At 39.6% G+C, this 26,874-nt stretch overlaps 1 protein-coding gene across 10 annotated transcripts in view; it reads right to left on the reverse strand.

Moving 5' to 3' along the window:
• The window catches only part of Gpatch2 (G-patch domain containing 2), a 176,109-nt gene that overhangs the window by 106,617 nt on the left and 42,618 nt on the right, over positions 1-26,874 (reverse strand). The window contains exons 6-7 of one of the 10 annotated variants that reach the window (XM_045149828.1): positions 22,886-22,941; positions 20,189-21,629 (exon numbers count right to left, since the gene is read on the reverse strand). The exons of the other annotated variants lie outside the window; for them this stretch is intronic. Of the exons in view, the coding sequence (XP_045005763.1) occupies positions 22,927-22,941 (15 nt within the window). The 3' untranslated portion in view covers positions 20,189-21,629; positions 22,886-22,926. Of the gene's footprint in view, positions 1-20,188; positions 21,630-22,885; positions 22,942-26,874 lie in introns of those variants that run through there. 10 annotated transcript variants of the gene reach the window in all.

Below are 26,874 nucleotides of genomic sequence, written 5' to 3' on the forward strand. Positions count from 1 at the left end.
TAATCCTCTGGCTCTTCCAAAGCATTTTCATGTTATCTCACTGATGTCATATTTAAATTGATATCAATTCTTGATAAACCTTTACATTACTGTGAAGGAAGCAAAGATTTGAGTTTTATGATTATAAACAGACTCTAAAAAGACTGGTTCAACAGCATTGAAAAAATAATTTGTCTTTCAAAACAACTAAATTCATCTCACTTATACAGTGGTGATAAACACTACCTTGAAGGTTTTCAATATATATTTAAATATAGATATAGAACATATGTAATTATATTTACATACATATCATGTTTAACATATAGCATGTACTAAGTAAATAAAAGTACTTAACATTTTAAAAGATATTTTATTTTTATTTATTTATTAGAGAGAGAAGGAAAGAGAATGGGCACACCAGGACCTCTAGCTACTGCAAACAAACTCCAGATACACACACCATCATGTGCATCTGGCTTGTATGGGTTCTGAGGAGTAGAACCTAGATCCTTAGGCTTCACAGGCAAGCACCTTACCCACTACGCCACCTCTCTAGCCCCGTTTTAACATTTAATACAAGTGAACTCATGTATTTTTTGCCAGCATTGCATAGCTGATTATCACATTAAGAAACAATGGAATTAGCTAGGCATGGTGATGTACAGGGCTAAGGTAAGAGGAACACTATGAGTTTGAGGCCACTCCGAGACTACACAGTGAATTCAAGGTCAGCCTGGGCGAGAGTGAGACCCCACTTCAAACAACAACAAAGAAACAATGGAATCACATTATCAGATGTACAAACTCAAACTTAGTGAGCTGATGTTCTCATCGATGCCATCATCCAACTGGCTACTCAAATGTGACCTGAGAAGCCACTAGCTATCCAACCACCTCATGCTTGTCTTTAGCATCCATGTTTCATAATACAAAATTCCATTATCTTCCACGTTTATATTTCCCACCTGATTCTCATCATCAAAACTTAGTGTTGTTATTGTCAGATAGAGCAAAACAGAAGATGGTGATGGAAGAAAGGCTGAGCAGTCCCCCAGGTCCTCTTTCCTTCACTGCTGTCAAGTGTAGCTGCAGGGCTCAAATTCCACCCACTAAACCCGCTACTCCTCTCTCAAGCAGATGCAGTGTCTTCCTTCAGCTCCTCTTCATCTTCGTCACATTTTATAAGCCCAGTGACTACTGTCTTCCTCCCTCTACACTGCCTCAATGACAGTGTGCCTAGAATTTTAAAAGGTATTTGAAAACTTTTGTGAGTTTTGTTTTCACTTTTTTAAAATTTTGTTTTGGTTTTGAGACAAAGTCTTTTTATATATTCCAGGCTTGTCTCACAATAGCAGTCCTGCCTCAGCCTCCATAGTGTTGAGGTTATAAGCCTTTATTATCATATCCTGATAAATAATTTTAAATTATACCAAATCTTCAATATTATAGTAAAATGCTATGATGAAAAGTACAAGTACTTTATAGATGCCATAGTGGTTGCATGAGGAAGCCAGACGAGAGGTCTGTATCACAAAGCTCTATGCATTAGAGCTAAACTTCAAATCAGACCAACTGAAATCATATTACCTCACACTAAAGCCATGCTAAAACCCAAACGTAACACTTCTTGGTTAAAACAAAATCCTTCGTAAGGATTGACAAATGCTCTCACTGCAGACATTTGAATGCAGACCATTAGTCCAATTGTGTCTCTGCAAAAAACTTCATTTTCTAATGTCCACTGAGAGCTGGCTACTCTCCCTCAACCTCTTACCCACTTCCCAAGTGCTCTTTTCTGCATAAAGAACATAGGACTCTCATAACAAACACATGTTGGCTCAAGGGTCTAGAAACTAGGGAAGAGGAGAAAGGCTGAAAACAAAAGAGTGAAAGCACGAAACAGTGCAAGACCAAGGAGCCCAAGCTTGGGTAAGAGTGAAGAGAAAAGACAATGAAGAAAAAAATGACACACACACACACACACACACACACACACACAGAGAGAGAGAGAGAGAGAGAGAGAGAGAGAGAGAGAGAGAGAGAGAGAGAGAGAGAACACCTCCAATCTAGTTCAGGAGGAAACCAGTTTGACTGGCAGAAGACAGTCAGCCAGTGAGAGCCACAAAGCCTGAGACCAAGTCAGTACAAACCAGGAGAGTCTGAAATGGAGGTACACAAGCCCAGAAGAGAGCTTTGCAGTGCCCTGTCTCTATCAGCCCCACTGCCCAGGAATGCCTTCTGGTGCTCCCCTCCTCATTTCCCGGTCATTCCTGCTTGTCTTGCAAGGCTTAACTGAGGCAACCTCTGCTCCAGGAGCTGCTACACCCACACAGGAGCGCCAGGCGTGCACACCCTTTTCTCTCCGCACCAAGTGCTCTTCATCAGTGAGCACAGCAGATGGCTGTGGAAGTCACTTGTTCATCACCACTGAGAGATGAACATTGCCAGTACAGTGGTGAGGACCCTCCAGTCCTGCATGCGCCTCACTGGAGCAGCTCCCAACCCCTGTGGCAGACATCCAGGTCGAGAACTGCCCTGGAAGTGCTCTGTGCACTACAGACGTCTGCAGCCTCTCTAGCCTCTACTGAGAGAAGCAGTAACACCTTCTCTCTTTGAACAGTTAGGAAGAACTGATTTTCTCCCATGTTGGATAAGTTGCTTAGTTAAAAATCACTGATTTATACAGTTTCATTTTCCCAGAGTACTTAAAGTTCCCATTTTCTCTTCTCTGGGTCCACTCTATTTTAGGATCTTAAGACCTGGCATAGCCTATGGTCATGATCTTTTCACAGCATTCCCGAAAAATACTCAATTAGTATAATCTGTATTTGAAGAGGTCACAGAATACTGGAAATCGGAAAAGCTTTGCTAACAAGAGCTGTGCCAGTATCATTTATTTTTAAATAAAATAAATATATTATTAGTATCTTTTTGGAATACTGCAATGTGCACAGCATGTCTCCAACAGACTTCATGCCATCCAGGTAGACAGAATTATAGCAGACATTAAAAGTCACAGCTCAACATGGAGGCACATAACTAACTGTAACCACCACAAAACTCAACAAAGCATCACAAGCCCCCAGCTATGCCGACAGGAGGAGCAGGTATCATTAGAACTGAAGACAGCATGCACACCACTTACTGTACGTGATTTTAAAAAACCTGAAAAATACATGTATTTCAAGCAGTGGGAATAACTGTAATGTCATGGGCTGGGGTGTGCCCACTGCACTTGGCAATTGCTCCTTCTGCTTTTAACTGCATGAAAATCATCATGTGTATGTTTGTTTTCAGTTCTGTTATGTGTTAAGTTCATTTTCAAAATCCTCTAACCACACACTGCTATGTTCTGTTCTGCCAATATTCCCTTTCCCAAATTTGCTCTGAGATAACTGCAGTCATTTAGGAGGCCACAGATACCTGACTGGCATCCCTACAGTCCTGAGCCCAGACATGGAGCTTCTGTATTTCCACCACCTGAGAGAAACGGGGAGGTCACATGAACACACAGGCACAGACACTTGGGGTTAGAAGGGCACTGAGCCAGAGTCCATCTTTGGGTTCCTTTCAGGCAGTGACAGGCTTTAAAGATCACCACACTCCTCCCTTGGGAATGGCCCAAGCCTTGGCTTATGGACAGTATATGTTGGCATTTTGATTAATGTACTTCTTTGATCAGGTAAGAAGCTGAGTTCTGAGCAGACCTGAGCACGCATCTCTTCTCCGTAGTAGTAGATCTGTAACTACGTGTGGGCTCCAGCAGGCAAGCTCAACTCTAGCAATCCCAAGTAACCTAAAAGTAACCCAATATTTGGGGAGTAAGTACCTGTCTTAGCAACAGAAAGTCCATAGGATGCAGATGCTGCCTCCACCCACTGTACACAAGTTAGGGAGCTGCCATCCCAAGCAGGTCTAGACAGAGGGGCAGCATGGCTTCCAGGGGGTGGAGCAGATGATCTTATAACTTTAGGCAATGGAAATTTTCTTAATAAAAATCTTGCTCAAAACCCAAAGCTGAGTTACTTTGACTACTGTAGGTTGGATTCCTGTTCTCTTAACAACACAGGACAGCAGCTGGAAAAGTGCCAGGTCAGGGATCCGGCGACCAAGGCTTTCAGGAGATGAATGGAAAATGAGACCAAGAGCACGTGCAGGGAGCTGGGAGTGAAGAGACCCACGTGGGAACTGCAGCTCTGGGCTCTCACGTGCTCGAACCTGAAACAAGACGCTCTGCTCTTCTGGTTAACAAGCTGGGGACCAACACATCTGCCCAAGCCACGTGCTTTGGTTAATACCAAAGGAGCCACTGATGGGCAGAGTGGCCCTGAACATGCTACACAACATTCTGCATGCCAGGTGCTTTGCTTACTAAGAAGAGGCAGTCAAACTTATGTGGTTGTTACAAAGACCACTGCACACTTAAGAAGACACCCAGTAAAGGTCAGCCAGCTAGTCCTCTTCCTTCCCAGTACTGGACTTGACACTTGTTAACGTGCTTCAAGGCAGGTGACAGGCTCTGTGACAGACTACATGAGGCCCCAGGTCTATCCCGAGTACTGCAAAACAAACTAACAACTCAATACCAAAAAGTACTATCAAATATCTGGCATTATTTTATTGTATTAACTTTTTTGTTATTGCTGTTATTATTAACTGCTTTGGGCAAGTAGCTAACTTGAGCTGGCAATTGAATTTCATCTTAGATGGCATAATCCCCACTTGTCAGATCCTTATTTTCAAACTGCAGCTGTCCGACCAGTAAGGAAATTGTCCCTCCCTACCAGCCTTGTTCAAAAGCCCATGTGGATTCCTTTGCAGAATTACATTAATCTAGGAGATATTCCAACACAGTGAGTGACCTTTAGCCCCGTTCTCTGGGCTTGCAACCATATGGCCATCAATGGTCTTTTCCCCAAGATAAGAAATTGTGCCTAATATCTATTCAGGAACATCAAAACTTATGGAAAATAGTTATGTGTACAATGCTTAGCTCCTTTTGTTGTATGCATGTGTGTTTTGTGCAGGCAAGCCCATGTGTGCAAATAGGCCGGAGGTTGACACTGTGTGGCTTCACGGATCGCTCTACATTATTTATTTAGACAGCCCCTGGATTTGGCTTATCTAGCTAGGCAGCTTGCCTCTACTTCCTAAGAGATGGGACTGCAGGTGAGCCACCATGCTGCCTAGCATTTACATGGTGCTGCAGTCAGCTTCTCAAGCTTGCATGGTGAGTGCTTTACTGACGGAGCTACCGCCCATAACTCTCAGTAGAAAATATCACTGTATGGTACCCTGCCAAAATTAATATGACTGGTACTGAGGTAAGGAAACACTGTACAGAAAGCAAAGGTTTATAGGCTGTAAACAGTCTTAGATAACCCCAAGAATGCAATCAAATATTAATTAGATTGATGCTAATAAACAAATGAGGTATGATTTCCTATTTCTTTTATTTCCAAAGCATAAAACAGCACAAATTTACATAAATTAAGAAAAACATTACTTTTGACTGACCATCACTATAATGGTCCACAAAATTGAAAAAAAAAATCTGTTCACTGAAATACACAGGTATGTCAAGAGACTGAAGAAAAAGTTTTAAGGAAATATGTACAACAAGGGTAACTTATTCTATAATAATTTACAGTTGGTAAAAATGTTATGAATTACACAAGGAATTTAAAGTTTCTGTAACATCTTACTTGAAGTCTGATAACAACCCTCACTTTAAAAAAAAGGCAGCTTTAGTTGTTTGCACATTGAGGAAGAGGACTGATGGCCACATCTAGTTGGTTGTCACCTTGCAGCTCAATTAGCCCTCATGTAAAAACGAGGCATGTAAGGAGAAATGAGGTTTTGACATTATCTCTGCCAGCAAGATAATTACACAGCCTTCATTTAACAGTAGGGCAACACGACTGTAGCAACAAATTAACTCAGCTCCATTTGCAATTCATGGTGTGTTTTCTCATTTAATACCATTTGTCTTACCCCAAGTGAATGTTTCCATTAGTTTTCTCCAGCACAGCAAATACTCAGTTTGCCTCACACAGTACTAAGTACCTTCTAGAAACTCAGAAAGTAAACTCAAAGTCTGACAGAATGTCCCACATTATTTGTTTTCTGGTTCAGTTACAACTTTCTGATTATGGACAAAGAACAAGCAAATGTATTTATGCAAAACTATCAGGGACAGGAAATTCTTCACGTGTGCCATCTATTCCAAGAGTGTTCTTTTTACATAAAGAAATACCAAGACAGAGCCAGGTGTGGTGGTGCACACCTTTAATCCCAGCACTTGGGAGGCAGAGGTAGGTGGATCGCTGTGAGTTCGAGGCCGCTCTGAGACTACATAGTAAATTCCAGGTCACCCTGGATAAGTGTAAGACCCTACCTCAAAAAACCAAAAAAAAAAAAAAAAAAAAAAAAGACAGAAATTCTTATTAGTGAAGTCCTACCTCACATAGCACCACAGACAGTTATAAACATGCTCCATGAGGTCAAAACATGTCCTGCTATATTAAGGTGTGGGGCATAAGTGCCCTAAAAAAGCAATTTCTTTATATCATATATTATTCTATACAAATTTTACATTAAGAACTTTCACTTAGCTTGGACTTAAATGCCACACTCTTCAACAAAATGAGCTGAGAAGACATGAATGGGGAGTGATTTAAAGGTGGGTGAAGAATGTTTGTATACTCCAAGCACAGAAAAAAAAAAAAAAAAAGCCTGCTCAGCTTCTATATTGCAATGCATGTACCAATCATGAAATCCTCTTTTCAATCTAAATATAAAGATGAGTGAAAATAAGTATGTTTATAACTAATGTATGATGACAAGGGAGAAACAATAAAATGAGCTACTGCAAACATATATCTGAGAGGCAGAATCAAAATTTGAAAATAAGCCACTTTGGCATGATATTTAAGGACATTTCTGAAGAAAAACAGTACTTTCTAGAGTTTTACCTTATTACAATTGTTGGTAGCAAGACTAACTACAAGACAATTAACTACCGCATAGGCTCATAACAGAGATCACATTGCTACACAGGCTCACAACAGAGATCATGGGACACTGCATTGCTGCACATACTCTCAACAGTGATCATGGGACACTAAACTGATGCACAGGCTCTCAACAGTGATCACAGAACACTGCACTGCTGCACAGGCTCACAACAGAGACCATGGAACACTGCACTGATGCACAGGCTCTCAACAGTGATCATGGGACACTGCACTGATGCACAGGCTCTCAACAGTGATCATGGGACACTGCACTGATGCACAGGCTCACAACAGTGATCATGGGACACTGCACTGATGCACAGGCTCTCAACAGTGATCATGGGACACTGCACTGATGCACAGGCTCTCAACAGTGATCATGGGACACTGCACTGATGCACAGGCTCTCAACAGTGATCATGGGACACTGCACTGATGCACAGGCACTCAACAGTGATCATGGGACACTGCACTGATGCACAGGCTCTCAACAGTGATCATGGGACACTGCACTGCTGTACAGGCTCACAACAGAGACCATGGAACACTGCACTGCTGCACAGGCTCACAACAGAGACCATGGAACACTGCACTGCTGCACAGGCTCACAACAGAGACCATGGAACCATGCACTGCTGCACAGGCTCACAACAGAGACCATGGAACACTGCACTGCTGCACATGTTCTCAACAGTGATCATGGGACACTGCACTGCTGCACAGGCTCAACAGTGTCAACAGTGATCACAGAACACTGCACTGCTGCACAGGCTCACAGCAGAGGTCATGGGACACTGCACAGGCTCACAGCAGAGATCATGGGACACTGCACTGCTGCACAGGCTCTCAACAGAGATCATGGAACACTGCACTGCTGCACAGGCTCACAGCAGAGATCACGGGACACTGCACAGGCTTGCAGAATGAGGAACGAGAACACACAGCTGCAGACATCTCATACATCTGCACTGCTCAACAACTGCTGTTACACTGTAAACTAGCAAAGTATGTGCCCAGAGCATGTCAGTTTTCTTTTTCTTTTTAACCACTATGACAATTCCATAATATCTCCACGTGGCCAGGTAACTAATTGTCCTAATGAATCCAATAAGTTCAAAATGTAATAAACAAGAAAAAAATTCTATACTTTTCCATGTGACCAATCCAGTGTAATATCTACAAAATGATCTTGAATGAGATAAAATGGGAGGATGGGTTATTTCTTACAAAAAGCACTGTGAGTGAAGCATTCCTCTCAATACAGACATTTATTTTGTATACTAAATGAATTTTCATTCAGCCTCAGCTTATATAAATAACAAAAAAGACAACTAATAAATATAAAAGTGAGATATGAGCTTTGTCTCCTTGGCATTACCAACTAGATATATACCCTGCATATGGAGATGGTAAGCTGTTTTAGATACGAGATGTTCTTTTTAATGTTTAGATGTTAGATGTTTTATCATTACTTCTAAAATGACATAGTCATCACAATTACAGGTGTCAGTTTTGTACACTGAAATAGCTAACTGCACAAAACAACACCAGACGTGGCATCATACTTCTCACATAGTCTACACAAATCAAAACCAGGCACAAGTTATGAATGGTGTCACATCCACTATGTGGAAGACTAATTCACTATTTTGGTTAATAATGAAATATAGGGAAACATTCATTGTTTGTATTCCTTCTTGGTCATCTAACTACTTTGAATATTGTGCATAAGATCAAGAAAAGCATGTATGCAAAAGTTGTATTGAAATGAATTCTTACAAAATATAGTAGATAGTATCAAGTTGCTGATAAACGTCCAGACCAGGCACAATTATGGAGGAAGGGATTTATTGGAGCTTAGAGATCCAGAGGAAGTTTCATAAAGGCAGAAGAAGTTGACCCTGTCTCACAGGACCAAGCAGAGAGAGAGAAGCGCCAAGCTAGAAATGCAAAATCTGCACCACACACAAGCACACTTAGGAATTCCAGGTGGAACTCAGGCACCTTATGTATCTGTAGACTGGAATTTTAAATCCACCACCACACCTTAGGGCTGCACCCTAAGATCCATCCAATGACACCTCCTACACCCAGGTAGCTGGAAATCCAAAACGTTTTTTATAAACTTCTGAATCTATGGGGGGGGGGCATAAAATTCAGGAGGAGTTAGAATTATCCTAAACTACTCTAAAATATGTAATTAATATTGAGATTTTGTCTTTATACTTAATATCACAGCACACAGGAATCATTTAGACCATTGATACTGCAAAAATTTTACTCCTAATATACTTCACAATTCTTTCTAATGCTATGGAAAAAATTGTTTCAGTTGCAAAAATGGGGTTAGAGGATTAGGCTTTTAGGTTCACAATAACACATTATTGTCAGGCAAACAATTAAAAACTGCAAGATATTTACTTATCCATTTATTTGATAAAATGAGTGAGAAGAGAGAGAGAGAATGAGTATGTGAGAGCCTCTTGTTACTGCAAAGGGACACCATATATATATATATATGTATAATACTTTCTACATGTATTTTTACATATAATACTTTCTACAACTGGCTTTATGTGTGTAGAGGGGAAACTGAACCAGAGCTGGTAGGCTTTGCAATCAAGTGCCTTTAACCATTGAGTCATCTTTCTGGTTTTGTTTCTACTATTTTACTTATTTAGAAGAGAAAGACATGGAGAGACAGGCAATGGGGACACTAGGACCTCTTGCCACTGCAAACGAACTCTAGATGCATGTACATCTTTGTGCATTTGGCTTTAAGAGGGTCCTTGGAATTGAACCCAGACCAGCAGGCTTCAAGTGAACAGCTTTAACTGCTGAGCCATCTCTCCAGCCGCTAAAAGGATTTGTATTAAAATCAATATACAGCTATGCACCCTGAACATCACATAGCATACAACTACACACCCCAAGCATCACACAATGTACAACTAAAAACCTACACACCCCAAGCATCACACAACGTACAAGTGCACACCTGGAGCATCATACAACATACAGTTATATATCTCAAGCATCACAGAACATACAACTACACACCCCCAGCATCACACAGAAAATATTATCTTTTGATTGCCAGTAATCAAGAGTATTGGTCTTTATTTTCAATTCATGGGCAGCATTATCATTAATGGAAGAGCTGCACATACCTACAATAAGCCATCAAGCCAGGGAAAGAACAGAACTATGGTTCTGACATACAAACACCTTATCCAGGACCTTGGATGGATCTCAGTGCAAACTACACTTTACATCCAATCTGCTTTCTGAACATCCACTCACAACAGAAGGAATGCATGTGTAACACTGAAGGAAATCTGCTTTAAATACTCAAGAATACGTACAATCTTTCACCAAGTAATTCTACTGAAGGAATATATTCTACGGAAAACATTACATGGTGCACCAGGTGTCTTGGAAGGAAAGGCATCTCCACAACCATGTTCATCAAAGCATTATTTACAACAATGTAAACCTGAGACCATAAACAAAGGGTACACTTCCTCTACATAATAAGAGTGTTACGACATCACTAATGTCTGTGATTACTAGCATAACTAGCATGCTAAGTGAAAATGCTTCCAGACAAAGGAGTGCACATCCAGCATCCATTCACACAACTCTGGCTTGCATTTGTTTCATGCAAGTGTCCTGGTCACAAGCACAAAGCTCGATAAAAACACACGTATGCATCTATGTCTTACAGAGCAAAGGCTCTAGCAAAAGTACAGTCAATTGAAAAACAAGCCAATGGGCTGGAGAGATGTCTTAATGGCTAAGGTGCTTGCCTGCAAAGCCTAAGGACCCAGGTTCAATTCTCTAATACCCACATAAGCCACATGCACAAAGTGGTACATGCATCTGGAGTTTGTTTGCAGTGGCTAGAGGCCATGGTGTGCCAATTCTCTTTATCTGCCTCTTTCTCTCCAATAAATAAATAAAATACTTTTTTTTAAAAAAAAAAACTAGTTGTGCATGGTGGTGCACACCTTTAATCTCAGCACTTGGGAAGCAGAGGTAGAAGGATCGCTGTGAGTTGGAGGCCAGCCTGAGACTACATAGCAAATTCCTGGTCAGCCTGGGCTAGAGTAAGGCCCCACCTTGAGGGAAAAAAAAAACACACAAACTGGCAGGTCAGATGAGTACTGTGGGGGAACGTGAAGTACTCGGGCTGCAGTGCAGGTGTCTGCGGAGTGGGGAGCTCTGGGAGGCAGCGCATGCAGGCACAGGAAGAAGCCACACCAGGAGCAGGGAGGCGGCGCTGCGGAGAGAAGCGAAGAGACAGTTAGGTGGCGATGATGACAGGATGATGACAGGACGGAGGGGCTGGCACAGGGCCTGGTCTTGCAGGCTCCTCAAGGACAGCCTCGGCTCCAGTGAGGGTGGGAAGCCACTGCAGAGCTGGAGAAGGGGGCACTCATGAGGTGAGACAGATCTTTTTGGGGTAATTCTGAGTGCTATTTTTAAAACAGACTGTGGGATACCAAAGGGAAAGCCTGTAGCATTAGTTATCATCTCAACAGAAATGAAGGACTATTAGAAGGAGGTGGAACTGAAGGTGATTAGAAGGGATCTGTTCTGAAACACACTTTAAGACAGACTTGGTAAGACTTACTAGCTTATACAAATGTTATGAAGAAAGCAAGAAATCAAGATGACCAACAAGGCTAATGGGATCACAGGTGTTTCATGTTTGAAGGAAAGAGTTGACGTACTCAATAGTAATAGTGGTCAAAATGTAACACAAGATGCATCCAAGTGATGAATTGGAACAGATGAGGCTTTGAAACCAACATGTTGAATTACTAAATAAGATGTTTGATTCAGATAAAAATGTTAGGAGTTAGATAAAAATGAGGGTATATTACTAAAAATGAATGTTTTTATTCAGAGAAGAGGAGAACCAATATTGTGAACCTGGTATGTATGATAATGGGTCAGAAGAGACTTAAGAATATATACACTATGGATTGAACATGAACACTAGCTACAAAATCATCAGAACATCTTGAGAAAAAGGCTGTTAGTGGAAACTGAAGCTGGCATGGCAGTGGTCAAGGCAAAAGAGTACGAGTCTGAGTTAATTTGTGGCAACGTTCAAATCAGGGGGATGACAGAGACACAGCCTCACGTGAAATTTCCAATGGCAAAATCAGCTACTCAACGTCCCTCAGCTTAAGCTTAATCGGTAAATGGGTGTGTCAGAACACTGACCTTGAAAAGGTGTCTGATCAATAACTAACCTAACAAGCATAATGCAAGGCAAGTATCTGGTGGGACACTGGTATTTCCTTCCCTTCGCCAGCTCCAGGGCTACTTTCACCCTGAGCTCTCCCTACCTGACAGAGAAGACTGATTCCGTAGCGTAAATCAAATTTCCAGGCTCAAATATTCAAGTACAGTTCAAATGTAATCTAAGAATTACATTTCCATTGTATTTATAACACATTAACAAATCTGCACACTAATGACCCACAAAGTTATGACTGCCATATTATTTTTAAAAGGAGCTTATGAGGTTGTATAAATGGAAAGTCACTCATTGGAGTTGAATTGATTCACTAAGAATGAATTATAAAAAGAAATACCATTTAATTGTATCAGCAAGGGTCCAAAAAGAATATGGGAGCTGAAGAGATGGCTTAGTGGTTAAGGTGCTTGCCTGCAAGGCGAAAGGACCCAAGTTGGATTCCCCAGGACCCATGTTAGCCAGATGCACAAGGTGGCGCATGTGACTCTCACTCTCTTTGTTGGCTGCTTTCTTTCTCTCCATCAAATAAATAAATAGAACATATTAAAAAAAAAGGAATATGGGGCTGGAGAGATGGCTTAGCAGTTAAGTTATGGCATTTGCCTGCATAGCTAAAGGTTCCCAGTTTGACTCTCCAGGACCCAGTCTCTCCCTCTCTCTTTCTCTCAAATAAAAAAATTTTTAAAAATTTGAAAAAATATGGTAGACATGGTGTATCAAAACTTCAGAAAGGGGTTATGAAGAGATGGCTCAGTACTTAAAGGCTTGCAAAGCCTAACAGTCCAGGTTTGCGTCCCCAGTACCCAACATAAAGCCAGATGAAGTGGCACATGTGGAGTTCCTTTACAATGATAGAAGGGCCCCCCTCTCTCTCTCAAATAACTAAATATTTTAAAAACTTCAAAGATATCTGATTATCTATTGGCATTACTGCAAGAGTAAGGAAAGCAAACTGTGACTGGCCAAGGGTTTAATTATGGGAAATTAAAGTTAAACAAACTTCAGTAAAGAAAATTGACTAGCAGATAAGAATGAATGCATATGGAAATTTCCAGGATGGGGTGTTCAATCCTACTCTTGGCTTCAATTTAATTAGCATTGTTTTAAGTATCAGAATAAATAACAAGTAGTGTTTCTCAAGGTTAATGACATCATCTGAAGTTAGGTGAGAGAATCAAGATTCAAAAGAAAATCCTAAGAGGATAAAATTCAATCTTCATAAAAAAGTAATACTAAAGTTAATTCATATACTTACTGTACACACACATGGTTCTAGAGAAAATGGAAAATTTCTAATGTGACAGAAGTTTCATCAACTACAGGTTTTAGGTGTAAATGCAAACAGTATCCAATATAATGCCAGTCTAAATTCTAAATGTGATATTTCAAGCCTTTCCCTTACTCCAAGAAATGATGATAAGCTGCTAGAGAGTATCTGTGTTCTATTGACAAAAGACAAATATCCAACAATTCAATAGTGCTTATTTCTGGGTACCATACTTAAAAAAAAAAAATCAACCAGAAGGGTGTACAAGTTTAAAAACAAATGTAAAATAAATTCAAAGAAATAAGATCCAGGGCAAAAAACAGGGTAAGAAAGGGTTCATGATTCTCCCATGCACCACTGCACTGACTGACACCATTTCAGGTGAAAGGGTGAAAACACAGGCTTATCTAGAAGACATATACAGATATCTAGTAGAAGTCAAGACTGACTTGGGTCTTGTGAAAAGAAAATATAATGTGTTTTGTGTAATTCTAGGACACAACTAGAACAATTTTATTGTGAAAGTAGATTTCATGTCATTTGGGAAATAAAGGCACATCTTAAAACCTCACCATAACTATGCAGTTTCCACTGGCTGGACACAATGGCAATTTCATCAAAAGCAACTGCAACAAAAAAACTATATAAATTTGCAGAAAAAAAATTTATGGATCTGGAAATTATTTGAAGTAGCCCAGACTCAGAGGTAAATATGACATGTTCTTTCTCCTAAGTGGATCCTAGTTTTGTGTGTGTGTGAACAGAACATAAAAGAGAACGAGAACCACCACAAGAGGGCCAAAGAGGCAACCAGGAAGCAGGCTGGGTAAGCTTTCACACGGGACATGGAATCAGAAAAGAGGCTACTGGGGGTATTAAAGAATACGGACAAGTTCGGGCCAGTGGGGAGGAACAACAAACTCAGTTCATGCTTAAAAAGGGCTCAACAAGCCGGGCATGGTGGCACACACCTTTAATCCCAGCACCTGGGAGGCAGAGGTAGGAGGCTCACCAAGAGTTCGAGGCCACTCTGAGACTACATAGTGAATTCCAGGTCAGCCTGGACTAGAGTGAGACCCTACCTCAAAAGAAAACAAACAACAAAAAACAAGCTTAACAAAAGTTAATATTATAGCTAATTATGATAATAAAAGTATTTTTTAAATTTTTATTAGCATTTTCCATGATTATAAAAAAATATCCCATGGAAATTCCCCCCCCCCAAAAGTCCCCTTTGAAATTCCATTCTCCATCATATTACCTCCCCATCTCAATCATTGTACTTACATATTTACAATATCAACCTATTAAGTACCCTCCTTCCTTCCTTTCTCTTCCCTGTATGTCTCCTTTTTAACTTAGTGGCCTCTGCTACCAAGTATTTTCATTCTCACCCAGAAGCCCAATCATCTGTAGCTAGGATCCACATATGAGAGAAACATGTGGCACTTGGCTTTCTGGGCCTGGGTTACCTCACTTAGTCTAATCCTTTCCAGGTCCATTCATTTTTCTGCAAATTTCAGATAAAAACTTTAATTTGTATGTTCTCTGTACTATGAAGTGAGGCCAAGACAGGAGATTCTCAAGTTCCACGCCAGCCTGACTGTGGTGAGGTTTTGTCTCCTAACAATCAAGAACAACTTTAGTAACTACCCTTTCTGGACTTCATGTGCATCCAGCCTTTGCAGCAGCACCTCTAGCCATTATGCCAGAGGCTACACAATCCCTTTACCCACACAATAGGCCCAATGGGGAAACAGGATCATGTGCTCACATTAAAAACTAAAACAAGGGCTAGAGAGATAACTCAGCTATTACAGGCACTTGCTTGCAAAGCCTGACAGTCTGGGTTCAATTCGCCAGTAATCATGTGGGGCCAGATGCACTAAACGGCACATGTATCTGGAATTCACTTGCAGTGGCAGGAGGCCCTGATGTACCCAGACTCTGGCTCTTGGTCTGTTTTCTCTCTTTTTCTAATTTAAAACAAACAAACAAACAAACAACAACAACAAAACTAAAAAGGAGCCAGGAATGGTGGCACATGCCTTCAACAACAACAAAACTAAAAAGGAGCCAGGAATGGCGGTACATGCCTTTAGTCCTAGCATTTGGGAGGCTGAGGTAGGAGTTTGGGGTCATCCTGGGCTAGAGTGAGACACTGACTTGGGTGGGAGAAGGGGGAAATAAACTAAAATGATCTACCCATAATAACAAAACCATAATCACCACTCTTTCTGATTCTTTCTTGTCTAGTTTTCCCACTCTATATGTCCATTAGAATCAGCAAGTCTCTTTTAGAAAAATATATATGGGTTATATCCCATTGAAGTTCTGGTTTTCTGATTAAATTAGTTTGAGATGAGGTTAAGTACTGAGATTTGTGTATGAATTTCTATACAACTGGGTCTATAGACATGGTCATCCTGAAGATGAAAACCTACTATTCCAGGGCAAGGAAGGGAAAAAAATGCAAAATAAAGAATTCTTGGCAACCATGGTTCAATCTTCATAAAAATAAAATTTACAGGTAATTTTGTACATATTAAAGACATGTTAAAAGAAGACCAAGATATCTAGAGATTCAAAACATTAAAAGTATAAGAAGAAAGACATCTGACACTAATATTCATAGCTCATTTATCTAAAATATGCTTTCTAAACAAATAAAATGACACTTTTTAAAGTCAAATACTGTAAATGATGACTTGTCTTTTGCACAAGTGGCAGATCTATTATCGTTCTCATCACACTGGAAGCTTATCCAGCAGATGTCCTCTCCATGTCCTCCAAAAGCTCTTTGTGCACAAAATTCACCCCACTATCACAGTTTCTCTGCATTAACCAACGTGAGGTATCTGAAGAGGTTTTTGTTGCTGTAAAACGAGGAAAGTTGCATTACAAGCATTAAAATAATTGTGGTCACTTGAAAAAAAATAAGGAAAATAGAGTGCCACCATTGATGTCAGCTCTTCCTTGCAAAGGACTACACAGTTTAAAGCTCTTTTAATTACAGAGATATTCTTTAAAATTGGGAAGAAATGTTCAGCTGAATGTCATCCTTTTCCCCTAGAATGAATGACCTCTGATAAGTATCTGAACCATTTAAGCACAGACACAAAAATGTGATTTAAAAATAAATCAACAAACATGAACTTTGGAGTGATCTAAGAAAAATAAGAACTATTTTCTCAATTTAATTAAGCAGAAAAAGAGAGAGCTGACAAGCAGATTAATTGTCTGAATAAACTTTCAAGCAAGAAACTATGAAAAGGAATGTCATTTTTTGTTTTTTGTCTCAAGAGCCCAAGGTGACTTCATGTTTTGAACTACTAGTTTTAGCCAAAGCACAAATACGTCTTTTTTCTTACAATTAATTCCCAGTGTCAAAATTGCTAGATGTCCTTTTTATAATCAACTTGTCCTGGCTGTTAATTATTCTACAGAAATATGCTGAAATAATGTTAACAACCAAATTATAATACTCATAGAACAAGATGTAGGAAAAAGCTCAATTAATGACTTAGCTAAATATATTGACTTAATTATTTTACATCAAACATGAAAGTTTACTTTGCAAAACTGGTATCTAAAGAGATGAGTTTTGAAAAACAAAGAAATGAATAATCTGGACATGGGTATAGAACAAGAATCAACGTGTGGATATGAAGACAAACAATGACTATTCTTAGACATACCATCATTGACATATTATTTCTTAGTGCATTTTCCAAACACTAAGCAAATACAAAGAGGAAAATATAGGGAGCATGAAAAGTCCTTTGAGGACACAAAATGTGCCTTTCTAGTATCTTCAGGCATTCAGTTGCAATAGTATAATTCTCTCAATTGTATTCCTCCTTCTAAGTCCCACCAAACCTGTGCCCCAGAAGCTTCCATGGAAATTTAGACTAAAAGCAAGAAGCCCAGGATTTCTCCGTAGACTGCCTAGAACTGGACTGGGAATCCCCAAGAGCTCCACTGCTAGGTTAAGTCAAAAGTGCCTTTTCCCAATGCTTGCAGTGTGCAATGGCTCTCAGAAGAGATTTCATTACTGGATGGTTCATCTGACTGTAGAAAGTTGACCAGTTACTTGTCAAAGTGAATAAAAACAGTCAACGGGACAATCACACACCTAAACAAAGAGAATGCACTAGGTACTTACAGGTGTTAGACACTCTTGAACATCTAACATGACCACTCAGGCTCTCGGCACTTTCCATAAGCATCTAAGTACATTTAGGTACTCAAGTGAGAATTCATAATGATCAGTCAGGTTTTAGATACTTATATAAGCATCTAAGTACATCTAAGTAGTCACATGAACATTCAAGATGATCAATCAAGTTCTGCGTACATCTAGGTACTCCCATGAGATTTCATAACGATCAGTCAGGTTCTAGGTACTTACGTATGCATCTAAGTACAGCTAAGGACTCAAACGAGCATACATAGCCATCAGTCGGGCTCTGGGCACTGATAGGTATTATATTCATTTAGCCTCTACATATTCCTCCTATGTAAACACACTAGTCTCACCTGCAAAAGCAAAAACATAGCAGTTCAAATTCACTCAGGTCTGAGTGTTTTGGATCCCAGAGAGTTTGCTTATCTATGAAGCTACTGTAAGCACAAACTCAAGATTAAACTCAGTGATAAGAGATATAATCTCAGATACTCAGCACCTGAAATGTTAAAGATTGTCATCTCCCTTATTTAATCCCTGATAAATCCACAGGAGTTTGGAAGGGTGGTGCTTGTAAGTTTTTTTCATTATCTCTGAAATGACTTGGGTACTGTACTTAACACTGGTATCGTTTACAGGCTTAAAAAAATTAATAAAAGACTCAAGTGTCCCTATTCTTACAAATGAGGAAACAGTGTCACAAAATGTGTTCACATTTTACCTAAAATCATACTCCTAGAAGTCTGCAAACCTGGCATTAGACCTCATTATTAAATCTATGGTTTAGGTCCTGAAAAGGTTTTCAATTCTTAGTTCTCAACATGGTACAAAACCAAGGAATGATATTAAAAATACTCTCAAGATGACCACATTCCATTCTTATCTTAAGGAAAACATACTGGTTTGTAATATTTTATTTTAAAGAATAATCAAATAGCATTTTATAGAAAAGCAAACCTAGGAAAGTTTATTTTCCCAAATAAAATTTTAGATTTACTGGTTAAAATTGCAAGTGGCTCAGATGTAAAATACAACTGATGTAAAAGATCACTGCTTCACACAGAACATGCGGCTGGAGTTCTTTATGTGCTCCAGTTTGATTGCTTTGGCCTTCCAAACAAATAACCACAGTACAGAAACCTATTAGTATGATAATGCCACCTCCCTGGTCCTGCACAGTGCCCACTCTGTCAGGGTAACAGATAAGACAAATTCAGTGCAAAAACCTGTTCTACATTTCAATTTAATACACAATATTAGAACAAATTATAAAATGTAAAACTATATATAGGGTAATCAGAATGCCTTTTAAGCTCATAAAGGTTTTAGTTTTTCACCAATTTTTTCCATTTTTTGCATGTTTTTTTGAAATCTAATAGATTCTAGTCACTGATACCGTTTACTACCTAAAATACTATATGATAATTTTCATATAACCAAAAATAACACAATTGACAGAAACATCTACTAATCAGAGTTGTAAGGTGAGAAAACAAAATACATAAAAGGCCTATGTATACTCAGATGAACATATATAAACATGTACATACATATCAACTCATTTACACATTCATGACATTTACAATGTTTTTGCTTGCATTATATGCTTCTCAAACCCCAGTAACAGTGGTTTGCTAATCTTAAAATGCATTTTACATTATGAATGCATTACTAGGGTAAACGGACTGCCAATACTGCTCAAATGTTCATATTTGCTACCATAAATTATATATCAATGATTACAAAAAGAAAACAGTCAGTTGTCCTATTTTTGTCCTGTCTATGTAATTCCAAAACAGAAACATTTAACATGAACATTTATATAAGCAGAAACATTTAACCATGAGACTGAGGCCCCAAGACTGTGATGTCTTCCATTTACTTCACTGTAGCCAGCCACATGATTCACATGCAGAACTATCCCCCTTTGAACTAAATGAATTCTGTTATAATGGAGAGGTGCGACTTGAAAAAATTGCTTACAATTGCACATACAAGTGAAAAAGATAGCTAAGTCTAAATTAAGATGTTGGCTATGAGGTTTCCAATAGGACCTTGACATGACTGTTGACCTACTCATGACAGGATCGCACGAGTACGGATTTGGAATTCTATTAGTATTACCAGAGGAAAAAAAAGTCAAGGAGTCATCAAGAAAACAAATCTATATCTTCTACTCCATCAGCCAATTACTGTGGTTAAAGTGGAATTAGATGGGTATTGACAATGCGAAGGGGATAAGGATTAAGCAGATGACTGAATACACAGCAAGCAGTGGGATCATAGTTTGGTCTTTTAAACATTGTTTTATTTTTGCTCAACTCAGTTTTCAAATAAATTCCAAAATAGGAAACTACAAAGTACATTAATTGCCAATATCATGCCTGGGAAAATACATATTATATTTGTTAAATAGATAATGCATAAATAGAATTGTGTAAGAATAATATTTATTACAAGTACATGTTTAACTCAACAAAGATTAACTAGAAATCTAGACATGCTTATATGTACAGCATTATTAGAACCATAACTAAATACAGTTGTTTTTTTTTAAATCACAATCACATGTTAAGCCAGAAAATTATCCAACTGAATTTTTAGGGTTTTTTTTTTTTTTTCCTAAAAAGCAAAGACAATATAGTTAACACTGATTGTAAAACCAAAGATTCTTCCTGTGTGCAGAGGCAGTTGATACACTGCAACAGAGGAGAATTCGAAGCCCTGGTTTCCAGTCTGGGCTCTGACATTTGCTATAGTTTCATAACCTTGAGGGAATTACTTAAGCTATGCTGTGAATTCCCAATGTGTAAAACTGAGACACAATATAATGTTGTCTATACTTGTGGTAAGGTTAAGTGAACAAGTCTGCATAAATAGCTTAGCATAATATTTACTTAATAATAACTTTAGTGATTACAAAGTGTTAGCTCTGGAGTTCTACTGTAATCAGATATTCTGTCTATAGACAAAATTACATTTTGTTACTTGGCAAATGGAATTCCTGAGGTGTTAATTGTTCAAAAGCAAGAAATATACCCTGTTATGATTACAAATGCTAAAGTATCATGAAGAAAAAAGTGGCATAACATCATACCACACGCAAACTGTACCTAGGGAAAAAAGAAAAAGAGAAATGAAAGGAATTGGAAGGCACTGTGCAGACTCACGTCAATAGCAGGAGGGAGTGCCTGGCTAAAGCTCGCATGCTGCACTGCGTCTGAGGGTGATGTGCTTGCGGGTGGGGCATGGTGTGCACAAGACTCTCGCAGAGGTCAGGGTCTTCAGTTCTCTCTCTGTTTGGCACTGACTACTGTTCAGTACTGCAGACACCAAGAGAGTGGACTCAGGAGCTTCTAGGGATTCTGCTGTCTCTGCCTCCCACCTTGCTCTGGAAACACTAGGATTACACATGTGCACTACTATGTCCCGTTTTATGTCAGTTCTGGGGATCCAAAGTCAGGTCTTCACGCAGGTGTAGCAAGCGCCTTACCCACTGAGCCCCTTCCCAGCCCAGAACTATTTCAAATAGAAGTGTTTCCTCCATCAATTGATTACTTTATAAAACCCTGGTTTATGTTTCCGTACCATTTTCTGCAATATTCTTCTCACATAAGACATTTTTACCCACTTAGAAATGATGTATTATTGATTGCTAATACTCCTTGCCACGTCCCACTTCCCACATAATTCACACATTTTGACATCATATCTGCTGTAACTTTCATCATCTAAAGTCAACGATGGATTAATCGTACATGAGTCCACTCATGCCAGTCTAAAGGGTCTACGTATGAAAAATGGCCACAAAATGACTACGTCATTAAACTTGGAGTGCATAACGTGATGAGCCAAGAACACCAGCTTATTTTGGGGTGTGATGCAGAAGTGGTCCGCTCATCGATCCTAAGAACGAGAAAACAATATTCTGAGTTAGGGAAAACATGAAAGGTGTCACCTGTGAAATGCAGCGGACATAGAAGGAAACTGGGTCACATAAAGCACTGCCCCCAAAGCTTTGCTGTTTCCAGGGGGCCCCAGTGTGCTGCTTCACTGGGGTTGTTTGAAAATGTGTAAGTTTTCCTAAGTTAAAAGAAGTATATAGGGCTGGAGAGATGGCTTAGTGGTTAAGCGCTTGCCTGTGAAGCCTAAGGACCCCGGTTCGAGGCTCGGTTCCCCAGGTCCCACGTTAGCCAGATGCACAAGGGGGCGCACGCGTCTGGAGTTCCTTTGCAGAGGCTGGAAGCCCTGGCGCGCCTATTCTCTCTCTCTCCCTCTATCTGTCTTTCTCTCTGTCTGTCACTCTCAAATAAATAAATAAAAAATTAAAAAAAAGAAGTATATAAAGAAAAATGACTTTAAGCCAGGTGTGGAGGCGCACGCCTTTAATCCCAGCACTTGGGAGGCAGAGGTAGGACGATTGCTGAGAGTTCGAGACCAGCCTGAGACAACAGAGTGAATTCCAGGACAGCCTGGACTAGAGTGAGACCTTACTTCGGAAAAAAAAAAAAAAAAAGACTTTAGTTTTTGATACAAGTAAAATTCAAACGATGACTTCTTATGATAATGTAAGAAAATATGTTACATTCTTTAAAAAAAACTGTGCCAAAAAGTCATTAATGTAATGAAGAATGGCAAGGTTTCCAATGACAATTTATTCATAAAACTACTAAGAAGCATGGGAAGGTGTTATTAAATATCTAATACTTTTAAAATAAAATTTAATCTAAAATAAAGAAAATAGAGATTCCCAAACATAGATAAGAAAAAAATAAACCTCCAGCAAATCTAATAAACTTAACTTGCCCTGCCAGATCTTTTTGAACTTATTGGAAAACTCACTTGACTTAAGATTGACACAGAGATGTGTAAATCAATACCTTCAGAATGAAAGATATATTTTAATTTAAAAATGTTCACACTGCAGCAGTAAATCTATGCACTTAGCACATAAAAATCATCAGGAGTTTAAATGTTGAGACATTATATGGGGTAGACCAACTCTTAAAGGTGAAGGCCACTCAACTTTCATGTTAAAATCCCTACTCTTTAAGTCATTTATAACACAAGCTTTACAAAACTCACTGAAATACATGTATAAGCACCAGATAAAGTGAATTTCATTGAGAAGCTGTCAAAGACTGCAACAGGGCACCACCTACCTGCTACTGACAAAACCTCCTATTTTTATACACAGCTAGGGCTAGGGTGATCTTTCCTAAGAAAATGAGAGAAAGAGAAGTGAAAGCACTACTTCATCACACTGATTCTCAATAAGGACAAAGCTCTCTGGCTCTCCCAACCCACATAGAAGCCACACACATTCCTGGCAATTAAATGTTCTGCAAACATAAGAACTGCATAAAATTTAAAGACTTAAAGAAAACATAACATACTTCTCACATTTTATAATATATTTTATTATCATATACATACATTTCAGGATAAAAACTAGAAATAATAATTTGACTCACACAGGAATATATTATATGAAAAAAAATTAGGTTTCCAAAGATAAGCTTAAGAATTTAACTCTGTTTCCTTCAGTTAATGGCTTATTGATGTGAATGTTTCATTTGGTAAGTCGTATCAGAAACCTAAGCAACACTGAATTTAGACACACCAGAAGTATCCACACTCTCCCATTTCCATTCTCCGCACACTCACCCCCACTGCCTGTGAAACTGTATACACGAGACGGGAAGATGAAGTACAGTGCCCCTCCCTGTTCATCAGAAAACTAAGCTTTAACATGTAAGTTGATAAATTTGTAATTTTTAAAAATGACAAGTTAGAAGACAAAGGCAAAAAAGAAATGGAAGTTTAAAAATGTTAGTGTCTTCCAGAAGTTCACGACCTTAATAGGTGTAGGCTTAAACAAGATCCCGTTTCACACTGCCATCCATGCCCAAGGCAGCCCTGGCGGTGAGTCGAGGAGGGATCTGTTTACTTCACCTCTCTTCACCTGCCTAGGATGCACAGTCTTGTGACTGGGCACATTGCCAATGAGAGTGCACAGGTGTGGCCAGCTCCGCAGGGTCCCCCAGGGAAAGGGCTGGCAGCATCATGTGACTGCTCAAATGGGCACACATGCGCCCACCAATGGAGCGCCCCCCCCCCATGGGAAGTGACTGAAAATATAGCTTGTATAAGGCAGGCACTGGTTTTTGTTGTTCTTGTTTTGTTTTTTTCAGTTCAATTGGTAAATTTTAGCAAATTTCCTTTACTACATATCTCCTTTCGTCCTATTCCATTCTCCTCCTCTCCACACACCCCCCAAAATTTCCATGGTCCCTGAGAAGCAAGAACTGGCAAATAAATAGAAAAGGTCCTTTGAGACAACTTTAAAACAAAGGGCCAGAACTGAGCTAGGAGTTCCTACTTGATCTTCCAGCATTTAATTTTCCGTTTTGTTTTATGGTCCCTTCCTCTTTGCCACCGTTTCCTGGCCCACTGTCCACCGTTCCTTCCCCTTAACAGTGTCAGAAAAGACAACACTGAAACACTATTTGAAAAATTCTCGGAATTCTTTGAAAGAAAAGCACCATTATTATAAAAATAATTCACAATTAGATAGCACTTCAAATCTTTTACCAAGTACTTTAAGAACACTTTTTATTAATAAAGAACTTAAGGTTATCACAATCTCAGAATGTCAAAATATTTTTTGTTTGTTTGTTTTATTTTATTTTTTCTTTTTTTTTTTCAGGGTAGGGTCTCACTGTAGCCTAGGCTGACTTGGAAAGTCACTCTGTATGTCAGGCTGGCCTCAACCTCACTGTGGTCCTCCAACCTCAGCCACCAAGTGCTAAGATTAAAATCATACACGACCATGCCCTGGCCTCAAAATATTTTTGACATAACAATGATGACACGGCGGGCTCCACTAAGAGCTTGCAATAGACACGGAAAAATCACCCAGGAAATCAATTCCCCAAAAGAGAGGCCTACACAGTCACACAAGGCACAATCTTAACTTTTATAAAAAATATATTTTATTTATTCATTTGAGAGGGAGAAAGAAAGAGGCAGACAGAGGGAGTGAATGGTCGTGCCAGGGCCTCCAGCCACTGCAAATGAACTCCAGATGCATTCACCCCCTTGTGCATTTGGCTTACATGGGTCCTGGAGAGTCAAACCTGGGTCCTTTAGCTTTGCAGGCAAATACCTTATAACTACTAAGCCATCTCTCCAGTCCTTAACTTTTTTTTTTTTTTTTTTGGTTTTCAAGGTAGGGTCTCACTCGGGTCCAGGCTGACCTGGAATTAACTCTGTAGTCTCAGGGTGGCCTTGAACTCATGGGGATCCTCCTACCTCTGCCTCCCGAGTGCTGGGATTAAAGGTGTGCGCCACCACGCCCAGCTCCAGTCCTTAACTTTTAAAAAAGAAAAAATATATATATAAGTTGGTATGATATTGTAGTTATGCTCAAAACAATGCTTTTATATCAAAATATTGCAGAGCTAGACAGTGGATTAAATATTGTCTGGAAGAATAGAAGGCAGCATTAACATGAGCAATTCCAACACAGTGAGCCAACAAAGCAGTGGACAGTATGCAGGACCTACAAGAAGCAGTTGTAAATATTCAGAGCCTGACTCTTACTTCATGTGTGAGTAGAAAATGTGCTTAACAAATACAAGACAACACCATTCCTGCTGTAACAAAAATACTGAAACAGCATTCATGTTAAGATTTTGCATGTGGATATTGAGGAGGCATTCACTGGAATCACATAAAACACAAAGATATCAGTGAAGTCTGCTAGCATTTTCTAACTGGGTGAATTAAACACTAGATTAGACAAAAAGAGCAGCAGTTAACTAGAAGACAGAGGTGAAGAAATTCCCTATAATGCAACAGAGAACATGAATGAAATGGAAAACTGGAGGGAAAGGTCACAGAACATAATGAGGAATCCTGAGAAGACATGTGATTGGTAATAAATGAGAAGCAGTATTTACATAAGGGTTAATTAAAAAATAATTTGTTGCCGGGCGTGGTGGCACACGCCTTTAATCCCAGAACTCGGGAGGCAGACGTAGGAGGATCGCCATGAGTTCGAGGCCACCCTGAGACAACATAGGGAATTCCAGGTCAGCCTGAGCTAGAGTGAGACCCTACCTCAAAAAACAAAACAAAACAAAAAATATTAACATGAGGAATTCAAACAAAGGAAATCAAACAAAATAAGTAGGTTAAATAAATTTTCAACTACAGATATTGTCAAGAAACTACTGAAGATCAAAGACAATAATTCTTTACTTTAAAAATAGCCAAGAAGGGGCTGGAGAGATGGCTTAGCGGTTAAGCGCTTGCCTGTGAAGCCTAAGGACCCCGGTTCGAGGCTCTGTTCCCCAGGTCCCACGTTAGCCAGATGCACAAGGGGGCGCACGCGTCTGGAATTCATTTGCAGAGGCTGGAAGCCCTGGCACGCCCATTCTCTCTCTCTCTCTCTCTGTCTTTCTCTCTGTGTCTGTTGCTCTCAAATAAATAAATAAATAAAAATTTTAAAAAAAATAGCCAAGAAGGCTAGGCGTGGTGGTACACACCTTTATCCATGCACTCAGGAGGCAGAGGTAGGAGGATCACTGTGAGTTTGAGGCCACCCTGAGACTACAAAGTAAATTCCAGGTCAGCCTGGGCAGGAATGAGATCCTACCTCAAAAGACAAAACAATAAGAACAAAAAAGCCAGGGAGGAAAACATAAAATATAGTACCTATCATTAGTCTGACCACAGAATTCTTATAGCAACAATGAAGGCCAGAAGACAGAAGAGGGTCTTGCCAGCTGTTAAGAAAAATCATTTAACCCAAAATCACATGTCCCAAATTTTACTTAGGTAACTTCAAAGAGCATCCTGAAAGAAGAAAAACAATCTTGAAAGGTTGGTTGGAAGTGTATGGTACAATGGAAGGAGTGATCTACTAACCCTGTACACAGAAATAAAAGCCGTGTACCAAACCTGCACCAAACATACAGCGTTCCAGTGTGAGCAAACAGGAGAGCAAGACGAGGACTGACGGGGCGGGGGGGGGGGGGGGGGGGGGTCGAAGGTGTCCACAGGTCCTGCGTGACACTGCTGTGTCATTCAGGACAGGTTAGAATACTATCATTAGATTTGAACAGCGGCTTCTACACTCAGCAAT

Source organism: Jaculus jaculus, chromosome 1 (assembly GCF_020740685.1).
Source record: "Jaculus jaculus isolate mJacJac1 chromosome 1, mJacJac1.mat.Y.cur, whole genome shotgun sequence".
In the NCBI taxonomy this organism is placed as follows: Eukaryota; Metazoa; Chordata; class Mammalia; order Rodentia; family Dipodidae; genus Jaculus; species Jaculus jaculus.